The following is a 26,032-nucleotide window of genomic DNA, read 5'->3' as shown; positions in this document are numbered from 1 at the left end:
CTGCACTGCAACACCATACACTATCTTGACACAGCTTGCAAGTGAGAGAGAGAGATGTGGAAAAAATGTGAGACAGGCCAAAGTAAGATGCTAGCTGTGACAATTTCAGTGTCTTGGTATGCAGGTCCGACCAGTGCTTCCATGGCTGCACCAGTCTCAGCAGCTGAAACACAAGGGTCTAACATTAGGGGAGAGAAGGTGTGTGAACCCCAGGACCACCAAGAGACCACCAGCAGGACCACCACAGCACAGCAGGTCAGGGACGAAGCCCAGGAAACCACACCGGAAGGGGAAGAGGAGGTCAGTCAGGTCTCGGGGGTTACCTGGGATGACAGTCAGCCAGCCCGACTGGCTGGCCTCGCCTATATAATTGGAGACTTTACAGATATACTCTCCAGCATCTTCCTCTGTCACGTTGGTGAGGGTGAGCATCTCCACATCTGAGCTGTTAATGCCTGATCGCTGAAATCCACACATACACATACTTAGACATGTTCAAATCAGACAAATAAACGTAGAATTAATCACAAACATGACATGCAAAGATCATGACTACAGCTACTGTGTATGGATCTGTAGGAGAGGGAGGAGAGAGCAGGAATCACCACCAAAGAGCCAGCAGGGAAAAGACCTATCAGTTGATAAGGGAGGAAATTTAATGATCAGTTACTTATATGACTTTTGGAATACATCGGAAACACCTGCAACCGCTGGAAAAAGACCAAGAAAAAAGAGAGGAAGGATGTGCGCCTAATGAGGAGTATAAAACATAAAAGAGGAAGCTGGAATTTACCTTCAGCACTCTGACGAAGGGGTGGCCGTCAGGACCGTAGCGACTGCCGTTCTGAGTGATATGTTTCAACCACTGGATATGAGGTTGGGCATCACTATAGACCTTACAGACAAAGCGGGCGTCCTCCCCAACGTATACAGAGGTGTTGGCCGGTAGACCAGCCTGGAGAATAGGCCGATGAGGGGACCGTTCTGTTGAGAGGGACGGAAATATTAAGTGTTAAAACTCATACAAGATACAAGATTTTAGGAAAAATCATACACTTCAATCTGAAATTTTAGGATGTGCATTGCTTGTTAGATTTAATCTTTGCAAAAGCAGAACTTCCTGTACCATACAACATGTCAATGTTTCCCGGCAACCCTGACAGCGAGAATCACGACTGTACTGCTTTTTCCTTATCTCAGAAGCATTTAGAGGCCTCACTCAAAACAAAGACGCATGGGGATTTATCTACAAAAGATAAAGGACTCAGGCGGAGGAGGACTTCCATTAAGTGGGGTGTATGTGTTGTGTGTAAGTAGGGGGGTTTACACCAAACTATGCGCCAGTCTTGGAAAGTGAAACACCTTCATACCACCCCCACATCTCCTGCTATCTACATTCTTTTACAAGCAAACATTTGGCCTGCGAATCCAAACAGAGCGAGACCTGCTGAACAATGCCCCCTTTCAAACACTACCCAGCCTTCACAACCACACTGAGGAGCCCACCAACCCCCACACTGACAGCCATCACACACACACACACATGCACACCCACACACAAAATGACATCACTCAGCCTAGGGGCACTGCATTGCCTTTCCAAAACAAAGCCTTAAGCCTTAAGGTAGGTGCAGTGAATTTGTGCATGTGTGTGTGTGTGTGTGTGTGTGTGTGTGTGTGTGTGTGTGTGTGTGTGTGTGTGTGTGTGTAAGATCGGGAATGGGTCATAGGGGGATGGTCAGAGGGTGAGGCTGTGTGTGTGTGATGAAGGGTAAAGGTTCAGGATAAAGGAGCAAGACTAAAAAAAAGGGAGAAGGAATGAGCAGGTTGAACAAGGGAAGAAAATGAGTCAACAGATGGAGAGTGCAGAAATTGGGAGGCAGAGACTTCTTCCATATGTCCGTCTGCCTGCCTGCCTGCCTGCCTGCTTGCCTGCCTGTCTGTCTTCCTGCTCCATCTTTCTGAAATCTGTCATATCAGATGATTCCCACCCCTCCTTCCTCTCACCCCATCGCACTCCTCCTTCCTGCACATTCCTAGGGCTCGCCTTGTTTATTGTTTCTTTTTCTTTCTCTCTCTTTTTCTTTCCTTCTCCATCACTCATGGGCATTCTCACCCTCTTAATCTTTCCTCCAAACAGAGAGAGGTGATCAACTTAATGGTGACTCTCTCTTTGTGAAATCCTGCCAATTTTTCAAAATTTGGCAAAAGTTGAAAAAAAGAGCAGTCAACTTTAAAGTCGGGTGGAAATACACTCAACTGAAATGGAGAGAGAACTTGTCTATTTTTTCCATGTGATGCAGGCTTTTCTCAGCAAATATAGACATTGAAATGATCTGTTGATAGTTGTATTGATATCATACCAGCAAAAATGCATTTTTCTAAATGTCTTAATCTCCAGTGCAGGACATAAGGAGCTTCATTTCTCGACTCCTACTCACTTTCTGTGATATTAGTTCAAATCGGGAGTCCTGACTGTTTTGGAACCTGCTTCCAGATGGAGATTTGGTGTTGTTATTTTCCTTATTTGTGGCCATTATCAAAGTCAAACTCTATGTAGAAAGATAGTGCTGGCTATAGCAGCACCGCAGCAGAAGCAAAGAAGGAGCTATGCACCCCTTAATATCAACTGATCCTCGGTGAAAAGGGCGGACAGCTTCAAGTATCCTGGTATTCACATCACCGAGGGCCTGATCTTGGTGCTTCATACTGACTCAGAGATGATAAAAGCATTGTAGAGACTGTTTTACTTCAGACGCTTGAGGATATTCTGTGAATCCCCTTAGATACTGAGAAATTTATACTCCTGTACCATTGAGAGCGTCCTGAGCCTGGTACGAAAACAACACCAAACAGGACCACAAGGTCCTGCAAAGAATGGTTTGTCCGGCTGAAAGTACAATAGGTGCTGCTATACCGCGCCTAAAGGATATTAACACCAGGCGCTGCAAGAATAAGTTTAGGAGAATCATTAAGGATCCCACCCACCCGGATAATGACCTTTTCTCCTTGCTGGAGTCGGTTACGCCAGGCCAGCACTTAGAGGCTTAGAGAGCTTCTACACTCAGGCCACTACAATCCAATCATGTATTTATTACTATTCCTGTTCTCTTTAAGCTCTTTTTAATGCATAAATTGAAAGAACTGGATTATATTTAACTGTGATTTTACCCTATATGATTACATGTGACAAATATACTGGATTGAATGATTGATTGATTATAGTTGATCCAAATGTTAGCTGGAGTATTTAGATATAGCCGTGCACTCAGACCAAATGACAGCATGGTGTGGTATGAGAAAATGGGCCACATAATGATTAGAGAGAAACCTCAAAACAATAAAAGTTTGTGGAGCAATTCTTGCCTAAATTAGAAAAAGGAATATTGTGTGTGGCCGCGGCTGATGCAAAGACACTCCTTTATGGCCCGTCGACCTCACACAAGAGAGCTACACTTTAAGGAGGGAAAGACATGAGAGAAGAGAGGAAGAGAAGAATTTGAAAGAATCAGTCATATTGTCTTTTCTGTCTGCGACACCAAAAGAGGGATTGGCGACCAAAGAAGCTAATAGGTCCTGGTAATTGTTTCCATGTATCAAATCGAATGAAAGAGCTGACACTGAAGTGCTTTTTTATGTTTTGCAGTGACCATTGTGTCGTGACAGGTTTCAGATCTGAATCCATTTATCAATTAAGGCCTTAGTGAAGTAATTTGATGGCAGCAGTTGAGGGATTCAGACAGAGAGAAGTGTTCGGAGACGGACCAGGGGCATTCCATGGTGTCCCATGCGAGACCAGTGAACTCTGAGTAACCTGGTGGCTTGGCACACAGGGCCCTAAGGGTCAGGGAGGGGCAGAGGCACAGGAAGAGCGCGGCATGGCACAGGATGGCATGAGGCTACCGACAAAGTACCAAAGGGCCACTGGGTGCCACAGTTCTGATTGAAAGAGCCGGCCTCTGTTTTGACTTCCCATGTGTGTCTGCTCGTGGATGTCTGACTGCGGCCTTTTCTCCAGAGGCCAGTTTGAACCAGAAAAGGCTGGTTCCTCTTGGTTTTAATAGCTGATCCTGCAGGTCATTTGGAAAAAGACTGATAAGAACAGTCTTTTCTGTCTCTGTTTCCCCTCCTTCTCTCTTTCTCCCCCTCTTTCTCCCTCTGTCCGCCCCTCCATAATGGAATAAAATGAAGCAAGAGGTTGCAGGGGGCAGCGGCTACGGAGCCAGACGTGGAGGGGGTTTACTGCTCTGCAATAAAACAGAACAAAAACAGAAATATGCAGTCTGAAGGAGAGCTTTAGCTAACTCCAGAAGAGAGCAGAGCAGGGGGCCTGAGTTGGGGAGCATGTGTGTGCGTGTGTGTGTGTGTGTGTGTGCATGTGTGTGTGTGTGTGTAAGCATGTGTGGACCTTCATGTGTTTGTGTGCATGTGCCTGTACAAAAACCCTCAGGTATTCAATCTCCATCTGATACAATGAAAATAATACTCACTATTACCATGGAGACGCTAATCAAAACAGAAGTGTGTAATTACAGTAGGTCTGCTCAGGACAATGATGACAGGGAAATAATTCTACATACAGCACTGACTACTGACACATGGACTGACCATTGCCCTCTAAATACTCTTCTGTCAAACTACCCCCGCTGCATGTCAGTCCACTTTTTCTGTGGATTGTTGACCAACCTTAATAAGAATAACTGTCGGTGTGCTCTGATTGGTTGTATTGTGGGTCAAATGAGGGCAAAGGAGAGCGCACACACACGTCCACTTTGATCTGCTATCTTTATCCCACTCCCCTTGTTGTCCCCACTGTCTATCAATTCTGCAAACTGAGCAGAAAAACACTCTTTCTGTGCTCCAAAGGTCATAGTGAGGGGTTGACTGAGTTGGGTCTGAACTCAATGTGGTAGTGCTGAAGCCAGCACTCTTTGTGCTCTGTGACTCACAGTGTGAGTCTACACAACGATCATCTACTCCCCAGGTTAAGACCCCATCATACCTGTGCTGACCTTACAGGGTTCTTTCACCCACATTACACACACACATACACACACACACACACACACACACACACACACACACACACACACACACACACACACACATGCAAAAAACATATTTTCTCATTTAACCATCATGGCATCAAGGCATGCAGATAGTTTTTGTTTGTGTGCAAAGGTTGTGGTGCTCAAGGCACTGAAAATTTGCATGAACAGCAATGTGTTTTTCTAGAAACAGTGTTCCTGTTAATCGGGATGTTACACAACACTTTTCTCTGGGAATATATCTTAAATAGAAATTATTTCCAATTTTTAAAAAAAAACCTGATTTGAATGGTTTGGGTGAACTGATCTTTTACAAAAAATAGTAACTATATTTTAATATACAACTGCCTACGTCAGTGCTTCAAACAGACTGACCTAACCCCATCTCATACATACACAAGCTGTACACACAAAATACCATGATGCAAGTGGGACTTAATAAAAATGAAATATAATTACATGAATGAATACAAACTACATTAAAACTGTTGACATATGTGTGTTTAGCTTCCACACACTTGGCTGAGCTCCTTGATCTGCACCTGCATCCAGAGTGCACCTGGGCTCACACACACACATCCACACTATTCTCACAGTGGGAACTCTTTCCACTGGCCTCCCTGCCCTTCACATCTACATCTCTCCACTACTATATGAGTGTACTCTGAGTCTTGTGTTTATGTTGTGCATGGTACTGACCCACTACATCCAGGGTGTAGGTGTGGTTGATGGCTCCAAACTCGTTTTCCACCAAACAGGTGTAGTTGCCCTTGTCTGACGGCACCACGCTCTCCATGATCAAGGTCCAGTGCTGGCTACGCACCTGTGTGAAGGAGACGGCCGTTACATGTCATGAGTGGACTCACAGTAATAAATACAGAAAATAGCATTTGACATTTACAGACATATAGAGCTAGCACTGCATAAGAAACATGGAAGAGGAAAAAAGAAAGTGAAAGAGTGGATTTGGTTGGAGGATTGAAATATGAGAGCTGATGCAGTGTGCTGGAAAACAATATTGGGGTTGCTGACAGGCTAATTCGACCACTATGACTTTGCGAAATCAGAGTATTCCTGTGAAACTTAAGATAATATAAGATAAGATAAGATAAGATAAGATAGACTTTATTATCATTAACTAATAGGAGTGCCCCAACTGCCCTTATCCCAGTTCATTTGACAGTTTTACTCTAAGAAGTAGGAGTGGACAAATTGGATAAAATAGTATTTGCAACCAATTCTTTGCAAACTTTATGACTGAAGGTAAAATTACATTGACAGCTACACTGAGTAGAATGCAACACACTTCCCTGTAATCATCTAATTCTTCTGTCAGTCACTGTTATCTTGGGTAGTAAACCCTTCTACCCTTCAACTCTACCCAACTTCAAACACACAGTTATTCATAATTATTTGTAAAAATAGTTTCACCTGTGTGTGGAATCCACAGGTGTGAGCTAACAATAGTGTTTCCGTCTCCAGACAGAAGACAGACTGTAGCTTCTGCTTGTACAGGCCTACATTTCACACAATGGAGAGATTATGCCACAGGGCTGGGCTCAGGCACAGCTTTTGTCCAACATTTGTTGACAAAGAAAAAAGAGAAATGAGCTGCCCACAGTGTATCTGACAGGCTGACTGTATCATTTCCGCCACGTCGTGACTGTTTTTTGTCTGCGCTGTAATGAGCCCACCGAAAGCCAAAGGGAAGCGACATTAACAGCTACATCAACATAATCTGCTCCTAAACTTTCCTGGCAGGGAGATGTGTTTCCTCATAAACCACCAACCATTAACCAGGAACCTCATACTTGTTCAGCATCACTGGATCTTTTCATAAATTAATTTCATAACTGTCTATTTAAACGGTTATTCCACTCCATCAGTGGGACTCTCGGTTTTACAGTATGTGCTGCATGTTTTGGGAGACAAAACAAGAAAGGAATTTAGGAGCAAAATAACTAAACTCCAATCCAAACAGACTTCGTCACGAGGGAGGAATTCTTCACATTCAAACTAGTTGTAGCTGTTTTCAGGCTTTTTATACAAAAAGGAAATAAAGCACAACCACACTAGCTTTACTTTCCCATGACATACAGAATCAGGTATTTCCAGCATATACAGTATGAATCAGATCAGATCATTTATTTCCCAAAACGGGACTAGAGTGAGAGACACATTTTCACTGTAACACTGGGCCCACTGCACTGTGCAAAGAGTCATACTTGTGTTAGTCTGCTGCTGATATGAAAAAAAAAGTCATGGCCACTACATTTGTCATTATTCTGGTCCTTAGACAACTGACTTCATTTACAGTTTTAATTAAATCAGTTTTGTTTTCTTTATGCACGATGTGTAATCAGCAGGACTGAGCAGAACAGCAACCTCCTTCCGTTTAAACTTTAACCAGCTCAGCAATAGAGTTTGTAAATCACATTTCATAACAATAGAATCACATACTAGTCTCCAACCAAAGCCAGTGGGACCTGTTCTCCCTGATTTAGTTACCTCAGCATTCTAAACTCATTTCAACCCTGACGCTACCTACTTTGTCTATACGTTACTGTCTAGGGGCATTTAACCCTTAAGTCCCTGGCTTAGATTTCTAATTGTTGGGGGTAAAGAACCATTTCAAGTTACAGTGAGAGACTGCAAAGTATCCTGTTGAGAGGAGGCGCACGGATGAGCAATTCCAATTTCACACCAGAAACCCTGCCCTCGTTTCCTCTGTCTACTCTCCTCCCGTCTCTCCACTGAAGGGTGGAAAACGGGTGAAAGGACAGTCAGAGAGCGATTGGAAGAACTGGCTTGACATCCCCTTGTAAAAAAAATTCCAAAAAAATGGCCGGAAATAATGTAGCACAGAGAGAAGAAAAGAGTCTGAAAAAGCAATGAGTTGACATTTGTAATAAAAATGTATGATGTATCACTGTTTATCCTACCTTATACCCTCCCATGCGGTCTTCTTGGCGGAAAGGCCTGCTGTTTTTTAGCCAGCGCAGCTTGGGCCGGGGGTTGCCTCCTGCAGCACAACGGAACTTGACTGTGTTGGCAGCTGGCACCGCATGCAGCTTCTTCTCCATCTTTGCTGACGAGGTCCAATATGGGGCGCCTACAAACGGGGAGGGAGGGGGTGGGGGGGTGGAACAGTTGGTGTTCAGTCAGGGTGAGATTTCCTAATCATGTCCTCAGTATTAACTGTTTGGCTTCAATGCTTTGGACTGGCTAAGACAGATATACAGAGAAGCGTGACTGCAGAGGAGCCAAACCTGAACCATTCCTAAAACTCCCAGAGACCCCCCCTCCCCTTTGGCAACACTGACTGACCCCGCCGTCTGGATAACACAACCCAGAGCTCAACACTCACACAGTTAAATAAAAACACACACTTTCCCTGCAGGCTCGGCAGGGTGTTGCAGAGGGGGAAAAAACATCAGCTCTGAGGGGAGAATGTGCCTGGGCGTTGCCAAGAGGGTAACTAGACCATCACATTCAATTTCATCTCATTCCACTTAGCAGCTTTTTTTCTCCCTCCACTTCCTCCAATTACCATAGCTCCCCTGTTTATCTGCCTGTCACTTGGCGAGATATGAACGGCAAGGCCAGGGACGCTTATCACCCTTAGAAAATCATTATGTGCCGTCAGGGGAGAAAATGAATGTCACGTTTACCAAAAAGGGGTCCTCAACACACACGTTTGCCCAGACTTTATCAATGCCAAGCTCTCTCTGTTTTCTCCTACCGAAATCTTTCAGCTTCCCTATGTTTTGTCCATTCCCCAGTTCCCTCTTTTCCCCCAAATTTCTTTCTTTCAGTCAGCTGGATTTTCCTCCGAGCCCCCCACCCGCCCTTTCTCTCTGCACCTGGGAGCGTGATTGCCTAAGCAGATGGGGCTCAGAAGGGAAGAGAAACCCGAAGTCAAACAACAATCCAAACGGTCTTCCACACCATCACTTCCTCTCTCTCGTATAGCAGGAGTACAAGGAACAGAGGGAATACCCGCAAATAAGACCACTACCGCCTTCGGTGTGACCCTCAAACATAAGTTTAGGAGGAATTTTTTGCTTCAAGCGCCCTCCCTCTACTATCTTCCCCGCCTGTCCAATCTGCATACTATCAGACACCTCCCATCATTTTCTCTGGCATGTACAACCGGACAAGACACGCATACTTGGATAGTAAAGTCAGTAAACAGTGCTCTTCCTTCCTGAATGGATGCATACGCTATGTGCTCATACTATAATTAGTCATTCCCCCCTTTCTTCTTCTTCCTCTTCACTCTCACTATCTGGATTTCTCTTCCTCTGCATCTTCACCTCTCAGTCCCCTCTGTTTCTGCCTGTCATCACTACATCCGTTCAGACAGAGATAGATTAGGTGGAGAACGGCCCGTCGCGAGGCTGTCTCTCGGCAACGACCTCCGACCCCAAACTGCCAGCCGGGTCAGAAGATGAGGTTGGGACATGAAAGGTGAGCGGTCCTGTTTCCCATGCTCTCCAGAGTCCAGAGGGGCAGCACTTCAAACGAGACGACCTCCGCAACCTCTCTCTCCAGATGAAGCCAAACTCTCGCTTTGGCCCAAACTGCTGTGGCCTCCAGGAACCCCCGCCGCCCCCAAAGCCCCGTGCATCCGGATCCCCACTCACGGCTGTTTATCCTAAGCTGGCCTGGGGTGAGCTGAGGTTATCTAACTCCTGCGCTATGAGTCAACATTTTTTTTCTCTCGTAAAGTTCCTCCAGAGAGCTAAATCCATCACTGTTCCAAAATAGTATTTCAGCATTGAGATGATTTCGCATTAAGCTGTGACATCCTCTTCTTTGGCATATATCTGTTCAAACTGCATCAGGCAGGATTGTATAACGGATTGTTAGGGCCACTGTAGAGGGAAATACTGTGAGGTATCGAGAACACTGTTTCAAGTAGCAGCGCCGTCCTGTGAAAACCATGCACATCAATTTTTCATGATCTTGGGAAAACACTCTCCTTTTCAACTATGTGCATTTTTTAGCACTTCGAAGAGGTTTTCAGATGGTTTGTTTGGCTCTAAAAGTGGGTTGATTTTTTTTTTTTTTTGAAAAATTCAAAATCATCACATTTTTGGGATTGTAATGTAAAAAAGAAGTGCATATTAAATCATAACTTCAGATCCTGTAGGTCCCTAAATTTTTATTACTCAATGTGCAACAGTCAAATTTAAAGCTTACTATAAAAGTTTAGACTCAAAACACAGTTTGTGTTTGTGGTTTGATCAGATTTGATTGAGAGTAGCTAAACAACTTTTTTTTTTAACAGTGGGAGAAGTAGTTTTTTCTTGGCTGTGCACGACGCTTCTGCTACAAGCTTTATGTTGCAGTCTTAACTGCACATCATAATGTTAGTTGTGTGAAGCAGGTGTATTCTTCCATGAAAAATCTCATCACGTGCAGCTTTAACTAAAAATGGGAGCTGCATGGATAATGACTGATGATGTAAACAATAATGAGTGAAAGGTGTCAACAGGAAAGGGCAGCGAATGCAGAAAGGAAAGCTCCACGTGGCTATTTAACTTCATCATTACATCAGTGCTACCCTCCTATATCCCCCCCATCCCCCCACCCATCCCCCCACCTCCACCCTCACCGGTCCCCAAAACACAGCTTCCCTCACAGATGTAGAGGCTCTTCCATGTCTCCTCCAATAACACCACCCACCGCTGACGATATAAACTCTCTGGACTCTCTTCTTTTTTATCTTTTTTTCACCAGCTTATGCTGCTCGATCTCCTATACAAAAGTTAAAATCAAAATGTTCTGTTTTGCAGTGGCCTGATGCCCAACCCCTTCAGAGTGCTCCAGAAGAGAGAGAGAGAGAGAGAGAGAGAGAGAGAGAGAGAGAGAAAGCCACGAATATAAAACTACTCCCCGCACTCTCCACTCTCATTCCCTCCCACGCCTACACGCACCCTCCTCCCTCGCTCCAGTCCTCGGCCCGAGGCCAAGGCTCCACGCCATGCTCAGAGAAGTGCTGGTACCGATCCAACAACCCCCCCCCCCTTTCCCTCATCCTGCCTCTTCCTTCTCCTCTTCTTCCTCTTTTCTTTTAATAATAATCTCGGTTTTGAATTTTCAGAAACACACACGGCGAGAAAATGCAACTGTACTGCCAGAACAGCTTTCCCTTTGTTTTCAAACAGCTTATTACCACCAGAATGGCTGGACCCCCCCCCCCCCCCCCCCATTTTTTCCTCTTGCTGAGTTCCTTTCTCTTCCCCATATTTAATGGATTTCAGGCAATTACAGTCAGCCCGAAAGTGGAGGAGGAGGACTCACAGTGAGACGCAATGCGTGTGGAGAATTTTAACAAGATGTGGAAGCCCTCATCTTCACTTTAGCCCCTTTTTTGTGAGTGTGTATGTGAACGCATGCATGTGCGCACGTGGCTACATAAACACATTACTACCCCAGATACTCACCGACGCATAGAAAAACTTTGGTAAAAAACTTTCTCTTTTTTTCACACGTACACACACGCACAAAGAAACACACACACACACACACACACACACAGGCCCATCAGGTGGGTAACTGGGTCCAGATGGGCGTCTTTTATAATGGATGAGTCCAGCTGACTGACTGACTGGCTAGCTCCATGAGGCCCAACTACCTGAGAGACACTAGCTAAAGGAATGTCAGGAATCCTTGTATTCCCTAGAGCAGCTCGCCTGGGAGACACACACACATACACACACATATACACACATACACACACACACAACATACACTCCAAAACCTCACCATATAGACCTAGACAGGAATGCCAAGGTATAGAATAGCAGAGATGTGGGTGCATGAGTTTTGGCGGTGTTAACAGCTATCTCCTCCCGATAACGAAAGAATTAAGACCATCTTTCTTTAATCATAAGCACACAGGCTGAACTGTGCTAATAAACACTGACAAAGCTAAGTAGATTATTTCGCTTAGGGATTAAGTCTCTGTAAGTGTTTGGCTATCACATTCAGCATTCCAGTTTTGACATGCTGTTAAGGACTATTCATTATTTATTAGACCAGGGTGTAGCTTAAAGCATACCATGTCCAATTTTTTAAGCCCTGTTAAAGGCTTCTTTTATTTGAGATATGAGGCAACATACTAGGTTTTTCTTTGCTTCATTAATCACTTTTTTAATTTCCCAAATGTGTGTCTTCAGTAGGATGTCTTCATTGAAAATGTCACTTCAAATTTCCATCTCAAATGTTCCTTAATTTCCCAAATGCAACTCCATCAAGTAAAATGTGGTTATTTGCACTGTAGCTGGAGGGAATTAAGATCGAGTTCACACTAGAAACAACATAGACAAAACAGAGTGAGAAATGTGCCTTGCTCATGGGCACTATGAAACTATGGGAGGAAGGGTAGCGAATCCCTAACTCATTCATCCCTCATTTCGTCCTCCCATACTCACTTATCTGTTCTCCGTCCGCCCCTGTGTCCTCCGATCGCTCTGTATCGTCCTCATCATCCCCCGACGAGATGGCATCTGCACAGAGTAACCACGGTTACTGCCATCCTCTCTCATGCCGTACACACGTGCACACACATATGGTATTGCATGCATAGATTTTCATGCAGTCACTTTCTCGCAAATTTTGTACACAGACACTTAAAGGAAATAAGTGGAATTTTTTTTTTATAAATCAAGTCTAATGCTGCAGTTTGCAAGCGCACACACAGTCACATGACAGGCCGCGGAGTCATTCAGGGAGAACCAGTCTTTGTCAACCTGACCACATCTGCTCCATGGCCACTTTCTGGACTCCAAAAAAAGCTCAGTCCAGTCTCAAATCTCCAAACTCCCTGTCCTGTCCTGTCCTGCTTGATCCCTGACTCACCTGTGACATTCACTATGAAGCAGACCGTGTCTTTGCCCACGCTGGTGCAGGCGTACAGGCCCGAATCCTTAGGCGTGGCATCACGAATCTGCAGCACCTCCTGCTCTATCAGGGTGCGGTTGTTGGTGCCCAGAGAGCTGCCGTCTTTGGTCCAGGTGATGGTCCCCGTCAGCGGCAGAGGGCAGTTGAGCTTCAACACCTCCCCCGGGTGCACTGAGCACACCGTGGGCTTAGAAATTTGGTATTTGTTCGATGCTTCTGCAGAGCGAATGGGGGGAGTAGGTAGAGGGGGGTTGAAGGGGTAGAGGAGGGAAAAAGGACAGAGTGGAGGAAGAGGGTGCACAAGAAGGTGGAAAGAGAGGTGGGAGAGGAAGAAACAAGCCATAGTGTAAGAAACAAAAACACCAAATAAACCCCATTGGATGCACTTAAATCCACTTATGCAGGAGGAGCAATACAGAGAAAAAGGGGAGGCCCATTTTTGTAAACCGTCACACCAACATATCATTACCACAAACTCCCAGTCAGTCACTTGAAATGGAGCAATCAGAAAATACCACTGTTCTCTTATAAGTGTACAGTGTGATTGGCGTTTATAGATTCAGAGCATGCAGTTACGGCCAGAGCAGCATGTGTAGAGGGAAAATAAAACAATCAATGCTTTGAGAACAGGTGAGAATTGAACATCACTGTGTTGAGAGATAGCCTCCTTTCCCCGCCCCCAACCACCCCTCCCTTTCAGCGTAGATGCCAAGCAGCCAGTGTGTGTGGGTGAGCAGGAGCAGTACAGACAGATCTCCGTATCCTAAAAAAAAGGTAATAAAACTTCAGCAACGTCTGCCCATCAGAGAAGAAAGCAGCCAGAAAGGTCTGGGACGGAAGCAGTTGTCAGGCAGGGGAAGGAGAGGTGGGGGGGAGGAGGGGTAGGGGTGGTGGGAGAGGGGCTGGGGCTGGGGGGGGTGCTCTGTTTTTTGGCTTTTCTCTGGTTTTGACTGTGCGCCTAAACTTCGAAAACCTTGACCTGGCTGTAGCCTGACTCTTCTGTTTTCCATCTCTCCCTCTCCCTCTCTCTCTTTCTCTCTCTCTCTCTTTTCTTGGTTCTCTTTCATAACATGGCCATGGAGGATCTACAACCCCTGCACAGGATTCGCTGGCCAAGGCAGAGAGCAAGAAACTCCGCTCGACTCCAAAGTGCATAAAACCTTCACTTCTGGGAGGAAATCCAAGTCCGCCTGTGAATGCATGTGTGTACACCGTGTCCTCTGCCTTGTACAACTGCGCGGTGAGAACGAGGTGAATGTCCAATATATCAAAGGGATTTTTGGAGTATCCATAGCTGAGACTGCACTTCTACATCAGGACGCATTTTGTCAATGTCTATGAAAGCTCTGGACTGTGGCTGAATGTTGAGCAAAAAAAGGGGGGAAAACCTGCCTGAAATATAAGCTGGCTTCTCCTTGTACACACTAAAGCCAGTTCTAGTCACCCTGAGGCTTTTGCAGACTTTTAGCACATAGAAACAAACACAAAACGATCATCCACAAAATGTGAAACCCTTCACTCTTGAGAACAAAAACTGAAGGAAATTCCAAGTTTTCCTCTTTATTGCAGTACAAAAATGTCCAAAAAACTGTGTGTGTGTGTGTGTGTGTGTGTGTGTGTGTGTGTGTGTGTGTGTGTGTGTGTGTGTGTGTGTGTGTGTGTGTAGATGTGTGTGTGCTGCAAAGGGAAAAGTGGGCAAAAATGAGAGGGATTAAACACATTTAAGGGGGAGGAAAAATAGCAACAGTGGAAAAGCATACAGAGAAGCCAATGATGAAGGTACGGTATATGCATTTGGCTGAAGGCTGATAGGTGTAATTATGGAGGCAGTGGCACTCCCAGCCTTTCCTGTACCTCTATACACCTTTTCAACAACATCCCTCCCCCATTATGTGCTGCTGTGTGCGTTAAATGTTAAAGTATGCTTGCACGCTCCGGCCTCAACAGGAAGGGAAAGTCATTCTGCTGCGAGCCAGAGGACGAGGCATGTGTTCAAGCCTCTAAATGTTCCCCTTGGGCAATGCTCACACTCACAGGTACCTTTTTTTGTATTGTCTTTTTCTCTCTCTTCCCTTCGATCCGGAAATAATTAACCCCTCCTGCCAGGACTGAGTGTGTGGTCTGATAAGAGGTGGAGCTCCTGTGCTGATTGATGGGAGCTGTCTCCCCCCTAACTTTTACGACATGTTTTCCATACCGGATGCCCCAGCCTTCACTTTGATATTATTACTGGCTCCAGTTTTACCTTCATTGTTTCATGTAGGATATTAGGGAGATGTTGTAACTGCCAGGACACAAAAGCAGCCAGCGTGAAGCTTGCAAGTATGGACAACTTCAATGTGGTGGGCCCCTCAGTGAGGCTGACGTAGCGACACAACACCTGGATCTTAATGTACGCGCACACTCACACACACATACACTCAGTCTGTCTGCACATAGGAGAGAAAAGGGGGGGAATAGAAAGACGATACTCGCACAAGCATATGGATGTGTATGCCTGATTGTGTGTGCTACACTACAAGGAGAGCTCTGACGAAGGAGAGAAAATAAACAGTCAGGAATAGGAAGTGGTACATCTGATTAAAGAAAGCATGCACGTGTTAGCTCTGCCTTTATCATTTTGTTATCTCTGCTGCATCCATCTGTCCCCCTCCATCAACTCCTCCTCCTGCTGCTAGCCCCCTTTCATTTCTCTCTTTCACCTCCCCTTCCGCTTTGCCCCCTCTTCCCGCACATCCCCTCACCCGCTCACACCCCTGACCCCGCTGACCTAACTCTGACCCTTTCCCAAAACCTGTTGACACCTCCAACATGCCTGATTGTTCATGGGAACCTCTATCATGTAAACACACACACACACACACAAATGCAACTTCATACATGCTGAGAAAACTTAGATACAGAGTTCAATAAAGGCAGATCTCACACATGCACACCAGGAGATAGAGGCTCAAACACACGTGTGCACACACACACACACACACACACACACACTCCTTGCTCTACTTGAAGAGGGTTTACAAGAGTGCAGGGACGCATGCTGAGTTGAAGAGTTGAAACACTTCACTGCAGATATTTCATCTCTGCAAAGTTTCATCCCTCTCTGCACCATAGGAAGGGGGCGGGAGCATCTCTCCCTTTTCTCTCTCTCCCACACACACACACACACACACACACACACACACACACACACACACACACACAAACACACACAGACACTCAGATTTTTGCTCAATTTCTATCAAACAGCTTTGCTCCTCTTCCCTCCCTCCATCATCACTCCCACTTTGCCTCTCTTCTCCTGAAGCACATCTCCATTTCAAAACCCATTTCTCTCTCTCTCTCCTTTCTCTGACAGCTATTACACGTGTCTATCAGGTGTGATAGATTCAGGTTGTCCACTCCTCTCTAACTCATCCTCCCGATTCGCACCATCTTGGCTGGCAATAATTAGTCTCACAGTCTGAAGTGTCTGCGGCGAAAAAGCAGCAAGTGATTCTCACAATCACCTCCTTGACGGCTTGACGGCCATCCCGCCTGCCCGTCTGTCTTTCTGTCTGTCCATCAAGAGCCGCAATGTTGGCAAAGTAGCGAGGGTGGAGTTTATGATAGCCCCAGAGTTTGTCTTACATAAATGATCTTATGAATTTATTTCTGCAGAGATGCCGCAAGTCTATTCTTCCATCTCCTCCCTGTCGCGTTCCACACAAAGGGATAGGTGCAATAGATGTAATGACTGCCATCTCAGAGGGACACACTCAGCATGCATGTGGACTAACAGGCACGCACACACACACATACACACACATACACACACACTGCCAGATCACATTATCTCTGCTGCCCCTCTTATCCCTCCTTTTTTCCTCTCCTCTTTCCTCTGTATCCTGCTCACGTCCTCCTTTTTTTGTCTCTCCCTCTTTTCTGATGTCTGTGTCCTTTCACATTCAAATCCCTCCATGGCCTTTTTTTTTTTTTTTTTATTATGACAAAGGAGCAGCTCTGTGAACTGGCTCCCACTGGCGTCCATGGCAACAACCCCTCCAGTTTTGCCCACCCCTTCACCCCTCAACAAGGCATTCCCTGAACCCCACCCGACCCCTTTAACCCACCGGCTACCCCCTTATCTCCCAAAATCTTCTTTAAGGTGAAGGAGTGGTGACCCTTTCTTCTACTTTACTCTGCTTTCTGGTGATTTATCTTCAGAGTGAAATATGTAAACAGGAGGTATACACTTTTAGTGCAGGAGGTTCAACTTGCACAAAGAAACACTGAAGGGCAGGGATCAAATCTTAAAAAAGAGGGTGCCCTACTTAAAAGTAATAACACATCTGTAGCTTCATGGAATTTGACCAAAAAAAAATCTAAAATAGCTATAAAATGTTGTCAACATTTATTAGGATATCAATGTTTTTTACACTAGAGCTCTAATTTCTTAATGTCTGTATTTCACTTTTCTTCAGTGATTTCCTTCCCACTGCACCCTGGTAATTCTGGCTCAGATTCCTCTCTGCCTCTGGCCGCACACACAGAACAGTCCACTGAGACCCGAGGCACAATCTGGCACAGGTAGCAGCTCGTCCCATCGTCTTATCGGCCAGGTGTGAGATTGAACGGTGGAGTGACAGGGTATTTTCTAGCACATTGGCCAAAGCAAATAACAGTACACACACACACACACACACACACACATACAGTCACAGTCGCCAACACACTCAAACCTTCAAGATTAACACCAGCCAACGGCAGGCTAATAAAAGTCATTGTGTAAAAGGCTGTATATTCAGCCCAACTGACCCCCGGTCACACCACCGGCTGTCACACTGCGTTTGTTTAGAGTTCAGTTCCATTGCCATCTCCACAGTCAACTACACACACACACAAACACACACACACTCCATGTCATTTACCAGCCAGCTGACACTTTTATACTTTTACAGCCGTACTCCCACTGTGTAGATAGCACAGTGTTGCAGAAAGGTAATAAGCCTGCAACTCCTTGACTTTCCCACCTCCACACACATTTACACACACACACATTTACACAAGTACCAGCTGTCTAATGGAAGTTATAATCTTAATTAGCAGGCAGTCATCATAAGTGTTTATGAAATACAGACAAGTGCGGCTGATTATGTTTCTTATTAAATAAAGTACAGTATACAGGTGGAAACTATATTACGAGTAGAAATCATGCAGCAAATAAGCACAGAGGTGTGCCAAGAGAGCAGATATATTCATGCAGTGCTTCCCAAAAAGCATCCGTCTTTTTCTTTGTAAGTCTGAGCATGAAGCACTTGTCCTTGACACATAACGTAGCCTTTAATTATTTAACCACTCAGCTATTTTGAAGTGGTTGCCTCCACACTGATCAGAATATTTTTTTGAAGAATAGAGTTTGGCAGGGAGAGCGGGAAAGTACAGCCAAACTATGAGCCGACTTCAGTCAGCTGAACTTGCATTCAGCCTGCGTTCCAGTGTGCCTGGTGCCACATTTATTCCACATTATATGCAAAAAAAGGGGCCTGAACACACTACAGAGCAAGAGCAGAGAATATCAATGTTAAGGACACACAGACACACACCTCTTGTGTTTGGTACCATTGTTATTCAGCTCAAGTCAGAGTATTTTAATCACTGTGCAAACTGAGAGCGCCTGGGCAAGGTAAACACTCCCATAGATACTGAAGTGGCTACAGCAACAACAATAGGCCTGTTGTAGAGGCCTAAACCAGTGCGCTTGCTCCACTTCTACTGTTACAGCAGCCACAGGTAAACAAACTAGCAGGGCCACCAGGGGTGCAGGAATGGGCTCCATAGAGACAACATTGATATGCAATCTGATGAATCTACAACAATTACTGCTCTAACACACACACACTCAGAGTGGTGTGACACAGGCTGCAGGGCAAAGAGGGGGCGGAGGGGGTGGGTGGGAATCCCAAACATCTCTGCAGGGGGGTGTTATTAGGACAGAGAGGGCGGGACCAGTCAATCTGTCTCTCTAACATTTATGCCCTACAGGTGACACCAGTGTAGCCGACCAGCAGCAGCGAACAGAAGGAGTAGACAACAAACTGGAGGCGCACACACACACACACTGATTCAATCACACACAGCTGCAGTATAAAAAAAAAACAAACAAAAAAAACGTGTTTGCCATGTGCAGCAGAAAAACTGATTTGGGATTAGATAAACCAAGCCAGGTTCTCCATGCCCTGTTGATCCCTCATCATGTGACCCCCAGGTCTATCCACTTAATCTCCAGTCACATGACTTCACCGCTGCCCAGCTCTCTGTAATCTCTCCATCTAAAGGAGAAGTCAAATATGCACAAATCCTCTTAGAAGTTTCCTTGAGGATTGTATAACTCTGGAAAACTCTCTCTCTCTGTCTCTCTCCCTCTGTCCTCTCTGTGGCCGTGTAGTGGAGCGTCTGGGCCATGTGGGGCTCAAACCCATGGACAGCATGGAGCCAAACAGTCTGAGACAGAACAACAAAAACAACACCAGGACAGGATAACACAGGCAGCCTCTCATCAAGGTAAGTAACAATGATACCTGACCTCTGGGGCAAAGGGCAAGAAAGGGTATATAGTGTGTATGTGTATATGTGTATGTGTGTGTGGAAACAGGGAGGTGGCTTAAAAAAGTGATGCTCTGTTGTTGGCCTAACTTGCAATTAGTATGCTGATTAAAGCCGGGGAACAAAAGGCTTTGGAATGTGACTTACCATCCATCACAACAACTCTAATTAGCTAGTCTCTGTCCAGACACAGCGACTGGAGACAAAAAAAAATGGAGAAGCCTCAAAAGAAAAAATACAAAAAAAAAAGAAGCTGTCTGCACTTTAGAGGGACTTTCACAAAAAGGTTTCTCAAAAGTTTTGCCAATTAAAAAAAATGACCTTGATGTATTTGAATTCACAAAGTGAGCAGAGCAGTCATATCTCGAAGAAAAACAAAGTAGAACTTTTTCCCCCCCTTTCCTTCACTCTATGTGCCTCTTTCCAGGCAAGCAGGGCATGAGAGAGATGCCAGCATAAACACTGTCCCACCCTCCTTCACAGCTCTCCCTTGTCCTCCCACAAGGATTCACAAACCTGCCTTTAACACTCAAGTATACCCTAAACTACCACAGACATCAGCAAAAGTAGTAAAACAACAGAGTGTGAATCACACGCCTGACGGTGAGGAAAACAAAAGTCTCGCCATGCAGAGGTTACAGTTGTTTCTGTTTTTATTTTAATCCCCTAAAACTTTATACTCCATCTTTCCTAACTGTTTTCAATGATGAGGTCTAAATGATCTCATTTTTTCGAAGCGAGAACCTTTGAAATAGTAACTAGTAAGTGAAACAGTGGACAGTGTAACAGTGGAAACAGTGAAACGCCAAATCAGAAGAGTCATTCCTTTTTTTTTCTTTTCTCATTATTCTCTTTTCAAATGGGTTAAACCGCAGAGATTAATGTTCCTCATGAGAAACATTTATAAGTAGAATAAAAGTAATGCAAGTTAGATGAGGACAGGAAAAAATGCAAACGTTAAAAAGGACTTTAAGGTCAGGTTTAAGGTGGGGGGAAAAATCCTGACACAAGTACACCTGCTCTCTAAAAACAACCCCAACAAATGGTTTTACACCCCTGCTCCACCTCCCCAGCTCTTCATTCCAGTCCCTCTTTGACCCCCCGCTGCTTACCTTCAGGTTCCAGAGTGGCCTCCTCCTCCTTTGTGGCGGTGAGGGGCGGCCGGGCCACGCTGACAGTCAGCAGGGACAGAAGGACGGCGGCCAGCAGCCAGGCCCACGAGGCCATCCCGTTAGTGGGGGCAAGTGCTCCCCATACCCCCCTTCTCCACCTCCCCCTGGACACTGATCCCATCTGAGGGGGTCCGCCCAACCATCAACTGCTGCGGGGTCGGCCTGTCACTCACTGGAATTCACCCAATCACCTGGGCTGAGAGGTGGCAGAGAGAGAGAGAGAAAATGAAGAAGGGAAGGCGATGGTGGAGTGATTATTGAAGATGTAGAAAGAAACGTGGACAGGGAGGAAGAAAGATGACAAAAATATAACATATTTCAGTGTAAATTCATTCCTTCAAAGAACTTGTTCCACTTTTTTTAATGTTTTTTTCCCCCCACAAAATCTGATACAAGAATGAAACATGAGAAAGTGACAGGGGAGCAAGTGTGTCAAAATGCTGTCAAACAAGCCGTGCCACAGACATACCGAAGCTGTGAGGCACCAGCAGACAACACACAACCAGTCTGCATCTCCCTCTGCTTCTCATCTATAATTGTGTGCATTGCAGTGTGTGTGTTTAAGACAAACCAATTAAGAGACATTCTATACATCTTTAAGGCTCAGTAGTTACAGACTAAACAGGTTGTTGATTGAGACATACTTTTAAAATATACTTTATAACTTTAAGTTTATGAAAGTCAAATATCACACAAATCTGGTGTGAGAAAATGCAAAGATTTGAACCCAATCTTGTGTATCATTTAGCATGATGTGCACTATTTCCCTGCTTCTGAATTTTCCTCCAGATTGATCATAAAATCTGGTCTCTAGTGATAAGTCACAATGTGGTTTGGAAATATCTCAGATTGGCCGATTTGGCACCCATTTCGTTTCATTGGACATCGTTTATTCGGGTGCGCAACAGATGAGCCAAACCTGTTGCCCTCCCTGCTGCATTTGTGTTAATTGCATTCGTAAAGGGCTTTTATTGCATTTCCGTGACTTGATTATGAAACCAGTAAGGCTTTAATTGAAATGCAATATTGCAATGTTGGGACACACACACCAATCTGTTTAGCCAGACATCTGCGGTTCAACCGCGCTGGAGTGTCTCTGGAGGTTTGGTGTAGTCACGCTTCCCTGAGCTCCTTCTGCTCCAGCTGGAGATATCGATCGGTTTTACCCGCAAAGACACATGTAATTTGACTTTTAGAGAGCAAACCTGTAAACGTGAACACCCTGATTTATTTTAATTTCACCCATAAGGGACTACAATGGGTCCGGACAGTGGACGCGCACATGATGTCTCGGTGAATCCATGAATGTATCCCGACTTTAAGAAAGAAAATACGCCCCGGTTGATTTAGCAACTAAGGTAACTAATTATACACAGTGACAGCTCAGACACATGAATTATTAATGAAAGTAAACCAATCTGAAAATGACTTTAAGTTAATCAATCAGTGCATAAATCAGCCACTGAGCTTACCACTGTCTAAAAACTTCAGCAGGACGAATAGAGAGCAGAAAAACATAGAAACTTACATTTGTTTTACATCTTTTACAGGTGTGTGAATAAAGATTATACAGCTATCAAATATAACCACACTTAAAGATGAAGAAGGGTAAAAGGAATATGATAAACTAATAATCTAAAGTTAGGAATAACATCTAAAACACAAGAAAAGATAAAGAGAGAAGAGGGGGGTAAAAGTGAAATGAGGATATAATGTGCTTCTTATTACATCATTTGGTCTTTATAGTGTTACTGACGACATGACATTTGGACACATGGGGGACTTTGCTCCATACATGACCACAGCCTTCATTTAAACCAGGCTTTGAATGAAATTTCTTGGCACTGTTTGAATTCCTATTGAAATTCAAATCAGTTGGCTTTTCTACAATGGGGGCTCATTTGGAGCTGCTCAGTGATTTAGGGCTCCGGCACCAAGCAGTGAAAAAACAACTGCGGTCACGGGATAATTGGCACCATAAATGCAATGTAGAAAATTAAGCAAAGTAATAAATAACCAGGACACTTGGTAATGGGCCTTAAAGTGATGATGCAAGGTGCTGTGTGGTTCCTCGCCTTCTAAAATAAACAAGGGTCAATTTTACTGGGTACACTTTTACATATAATGAATGATTTTTTTAAACAAACAAACAAACAACTATATGTGCTAAAAACTATATGATTGATGATAATGTCCAATGCATTCTTTTTTTAGATGCACATCATAAAAAATATTTCAACTTAATTGCGGACTTTGCCTATTTTACAGACTTCTGCAAAGTCTCCACAAGGAAATCTTGGTTTAAAAAAACAACTGTGTAAATTCACCTACAAGTAAAACACTTCTAATTTTGTCATGCAGCTACAAGCACAAAAAAAGACAGAGCAAACCTAAAACGCGCAAAGCATTTCTACTATCACGCAGCCATTAGTCCTGACAGCCCAAATCTTGACAGATGAGATTCTGAGGAAGCTTTCGACTTTTCCCAGCTGAGTTTGATCGTAAACAGAAAATACTTACCAGGGAGGACTGAAATCGTGGAGATCTCTGTTTTGGCATGCACTGATAAGGGAGGAGAGAGCATGGGCTGAATCCAGAGGGAGGAATGTCTCCAACTCCACAATGCACCAAAAAAAAAAAAAAAAAGAAAAAGAAAAAAGAAAATCTGCGAGGCGCTGCCTTTTTTCAGTTTACTATTCCACAATCAGCCGGCATCAAGTCAACTCAGAGAATATATTCCAAACGCGACTGGCAGTGTAGTCCAATGCCATGCAGAGAAATCCGACTTTATCCTTCGAACACAGCTCGAAAAACCATTGCGCTGTCCCCCCGAAACTTTCCTCCCCGTCACCAAGTTTCTTCTAGGGCGCAAAACATGCCCAGTGTTCCCGAGCAGCGCACTTGTCAACTAAATAGAAAGTTTGCAGCTACAAAAGGAGGTGGAACTTGGTTTTACAGTGTACGAGAGAATAGCTGTCCGATGCAAAATGTCATTAAATCCATCAGTGCGCGTTCCCCCTGGTGAAAAGAGCGTCTTTTTGCGTCTCCGTCTCTTCTTCCGCCGACAGTCCTCGCACGGTTTCTCAGACGCTTTGTCAGGTTTACTAGGTTTTTTCTCCTCCTTACGTCTCCACACACACTGCCCTCCTCTTTCACTCCAGTGGGTGTCATCTCCCCCCCACCCCTCCAGCACCCCCAGTGTAATTCGAGCCGCTTCCTGGCCGCAGTGCTCTTGGGCCCTGCCTTCCCTCCGCCCATCAAACTGCAGCGGTGCCTGCCTGCTAGTCTGTCTGCCTATCCTGCGCTCAACTTGCTCAAACTGGGTCCGATGCGAGGGCCCCTGCTCGGCTCCGGAGCTGTCAGACTGCAGTAACAACGCCCCTCAGTGGCCAAACAGCGCCTGGAGACGCAAAAAAAAAAAGCATCCATACAGACGTTTCTTTATATTTAGATGCTGGATGTGGGCTGAGGCATTAACCAGTTACAACATCAATGACGATATAGTTAATAGTGTAACTACGGGGAAGGGGGCGCGGAGTTTTTTCACTTTCTGGTTGGGGTTGAATATTCACCCTGCTATAGTAGTACACTGTCAAATCAGGTTTAAGTGTCTTGCTCAAGGACACGTTGGCAAGTCATCTGTCATCAACTTTTACAAGAGTGTGGGTGAGAGCTGTCATTTGCACATGGAAATGCATCAAAATGTAAAATCCGAAGCAGGGTGTCAAATGCTGCAGTAAATATATAACCAGCAGGACAACAAAGATCACTATCAGATTCATGTACTGTCATGTTTTTGGGGATGTGATGTATGATTGATACACATTAGGATTGAAAGTGAATTACACCCAGTGGTGGAATGTCACTAACTACATTTGCCCAAGTACTTAATTTTGAGGTACTTGTACTTAGTATTTCCTTTTTATATTACTTTGTTCTTGTATTCTACTTTCCAGAGGGAAATGAAGTAACTCCATTACTCAAATATGTATCTGACAGCTATTTGCAAGTTAATATTTTAGCCACCAGATATGTGATCAGCTTATTAAGTATGATAGATTGTTGTTTTATAGCACAGTATTAATACTCATCAGAATCCAGATACTTCTTCCACCACTGCAAACACAATGAGCACAACAGCAAATACCACATTATATTATAAGTATCTGGTATTAAACAATACAATCACACTAAAGAGCAAAGTAAAGTAAGTAAAAAACAAGTTAAGTAATAGTTTATGATAAATATATATTTTATAGTTTCATATTGTGCATTGCTGCAGAGTCAGGAATAACCGCAATTCATAACTTTTCTACAAATGAACCGATCTGTGCACATCTACCCAGAGAGAGACTGAAGGCTGGCCCCCTGTAGCTCGTCCCCCACTGCTTCAAGCTGTCTCCTGCATTGGTTCAGGCGTTCAAGTGTTCTGAAAGAGACACAGGGGAGGGTGGAAGACTCTAATCTCCACAGACTTTTTTCGTATTTTTGTCTCACTTCCACTGCTGAAGCCCACTTTTTTTTTCAAACAAGGGAGGGAAAACGCTTCCATTCATTTTGAAAAGAGGCACTAACAAGGCTTTTTTTTTTCCGAGGCAAAGGTTTGGCCTGTGAATGGAGAGTTCTACGTCTGTTTTTCGCTCCTCTTTTTTTTCCCTTTTCCTCTCCCATCTCTGCCTCCACCAGTAAAGTCATCAGATAACAGTGGGGCTGACAGGTTGGCTGGAAATAAAGAGGGAGCGAGAGGTGAGGAAGGAGAGTTTGACTCATTTTTCAAGGGTGGCACAAAATACCCCCTGCTGTTTCTCTCTCTCTCTCTCTCTCTCTCTCTCTCTCTCTCTCTCTCTCTCTCTCTCTCTCTCTCTCTCTCTCTCTGTCTCTTTCCTCCCACTACATAAGTCTATTTACAATCCCCCAATTTATTTTCCACTGCTCGAGCATCACACATTTGAAAGAAACCTCATCAAGCAGAGCCTCATGGGCCTTTGACTGAGAACTGGATGGACCCAGTGCCCCAGCGCTGTGGTATCCGTCAACTTGTCATTGTCCCTCTTCATCTCCAATCTTTTCTTCAGTCCTCTTTCTTCCTTAATCCCTCCTGCACCAGCAGCCGCAGTGTTTGGAGTAAGCAAAGAGGGAAAGAAGTGACAAGGCAATCAGCATCTTAGATGAACATATTGATTCCTTGTCATTGCTGATAGGAATCATCAGCAGGGTAGCTTATTGGGAAGCTTCTCCAGCAAAAGTGTGTCTTAATGGTGAGAATATTCCTTAGTACTTTGACGATTGAAGCTTTGACTGATGTCTGAGCCTGAC

The 26,032-nt window shown here is 44.6% G+C and overlaps 1 protein-coding gene across 4 annotated transcripts in view; it reads right to left on the bottom strand.

Moving 5' to 3' along the window:
- The window catches only part of fgfr2 (fibroblast growth factor receptor 2), a 39,627-nt gene extending 15,542 nt beyond the window's left edge, over positions 1-24,085 (bottom strand). For 2 of the 4 annotated variants that reach the window (XM_053333623.1, XM_053333624.1), the window contains exons 1-7: positions 23,237-24,082; positions 20,657-20,912; positions 12,918-13,175; positions 12,491-12,565; positions 7,991-8,160; positions 5,748-5,871; positions 794-984 (exon numbers count right to left, since the gene is read on the bottom strand). In XM_053333623.1, the coding sequence (XP_053189598.1) occupies positions 794-984; positions 5,748-5,871; positions 7,991-8,160; positions 12,491-12,565; positions 12,918-13,175; positions 20,657-20,837 (999 nt within the window). In that variant the 5' untranslated portion in view covers positions 20,838-20,912; positions 23,237-24,082. Of the gene's footprint in view, positions 1-323; positions 463-793; positions 985-5,747; positions 5,872-7,990; positions 8,161-12,490; positions 12,566-12,917; positions 13,176-20,656; positions 20,913-23,236 lie in introns of all 4 variants that reach the window. The other 2 variants (XM_053333626.1, XM_053333625.1) reach the window with 2 other exon arrangements.
- Between the last annotated feature and the right edge of the window lie 1,947 nt (positions 24,086-26,032).

Source organism: Scomber japonicus, chromosome 14 (assembly GCF_027409825.1).
Source record: "Scomber japonicus isolate fScoJap1 chromosome 14, fScoJap1.pri, whole genome shotgun sequence".
In the NCBI taxonomy this organism is placed as follows: Eukaryota; Metazoa; Chordata; class Actinopteri; order Scombriformes; family Scombridae; genus Scomber; species Scomber japonicus.
Note: the sequence above shows the minus strand (reverse complement) of the source record. Positions and strands in the feature narration are given on the sequence as shown.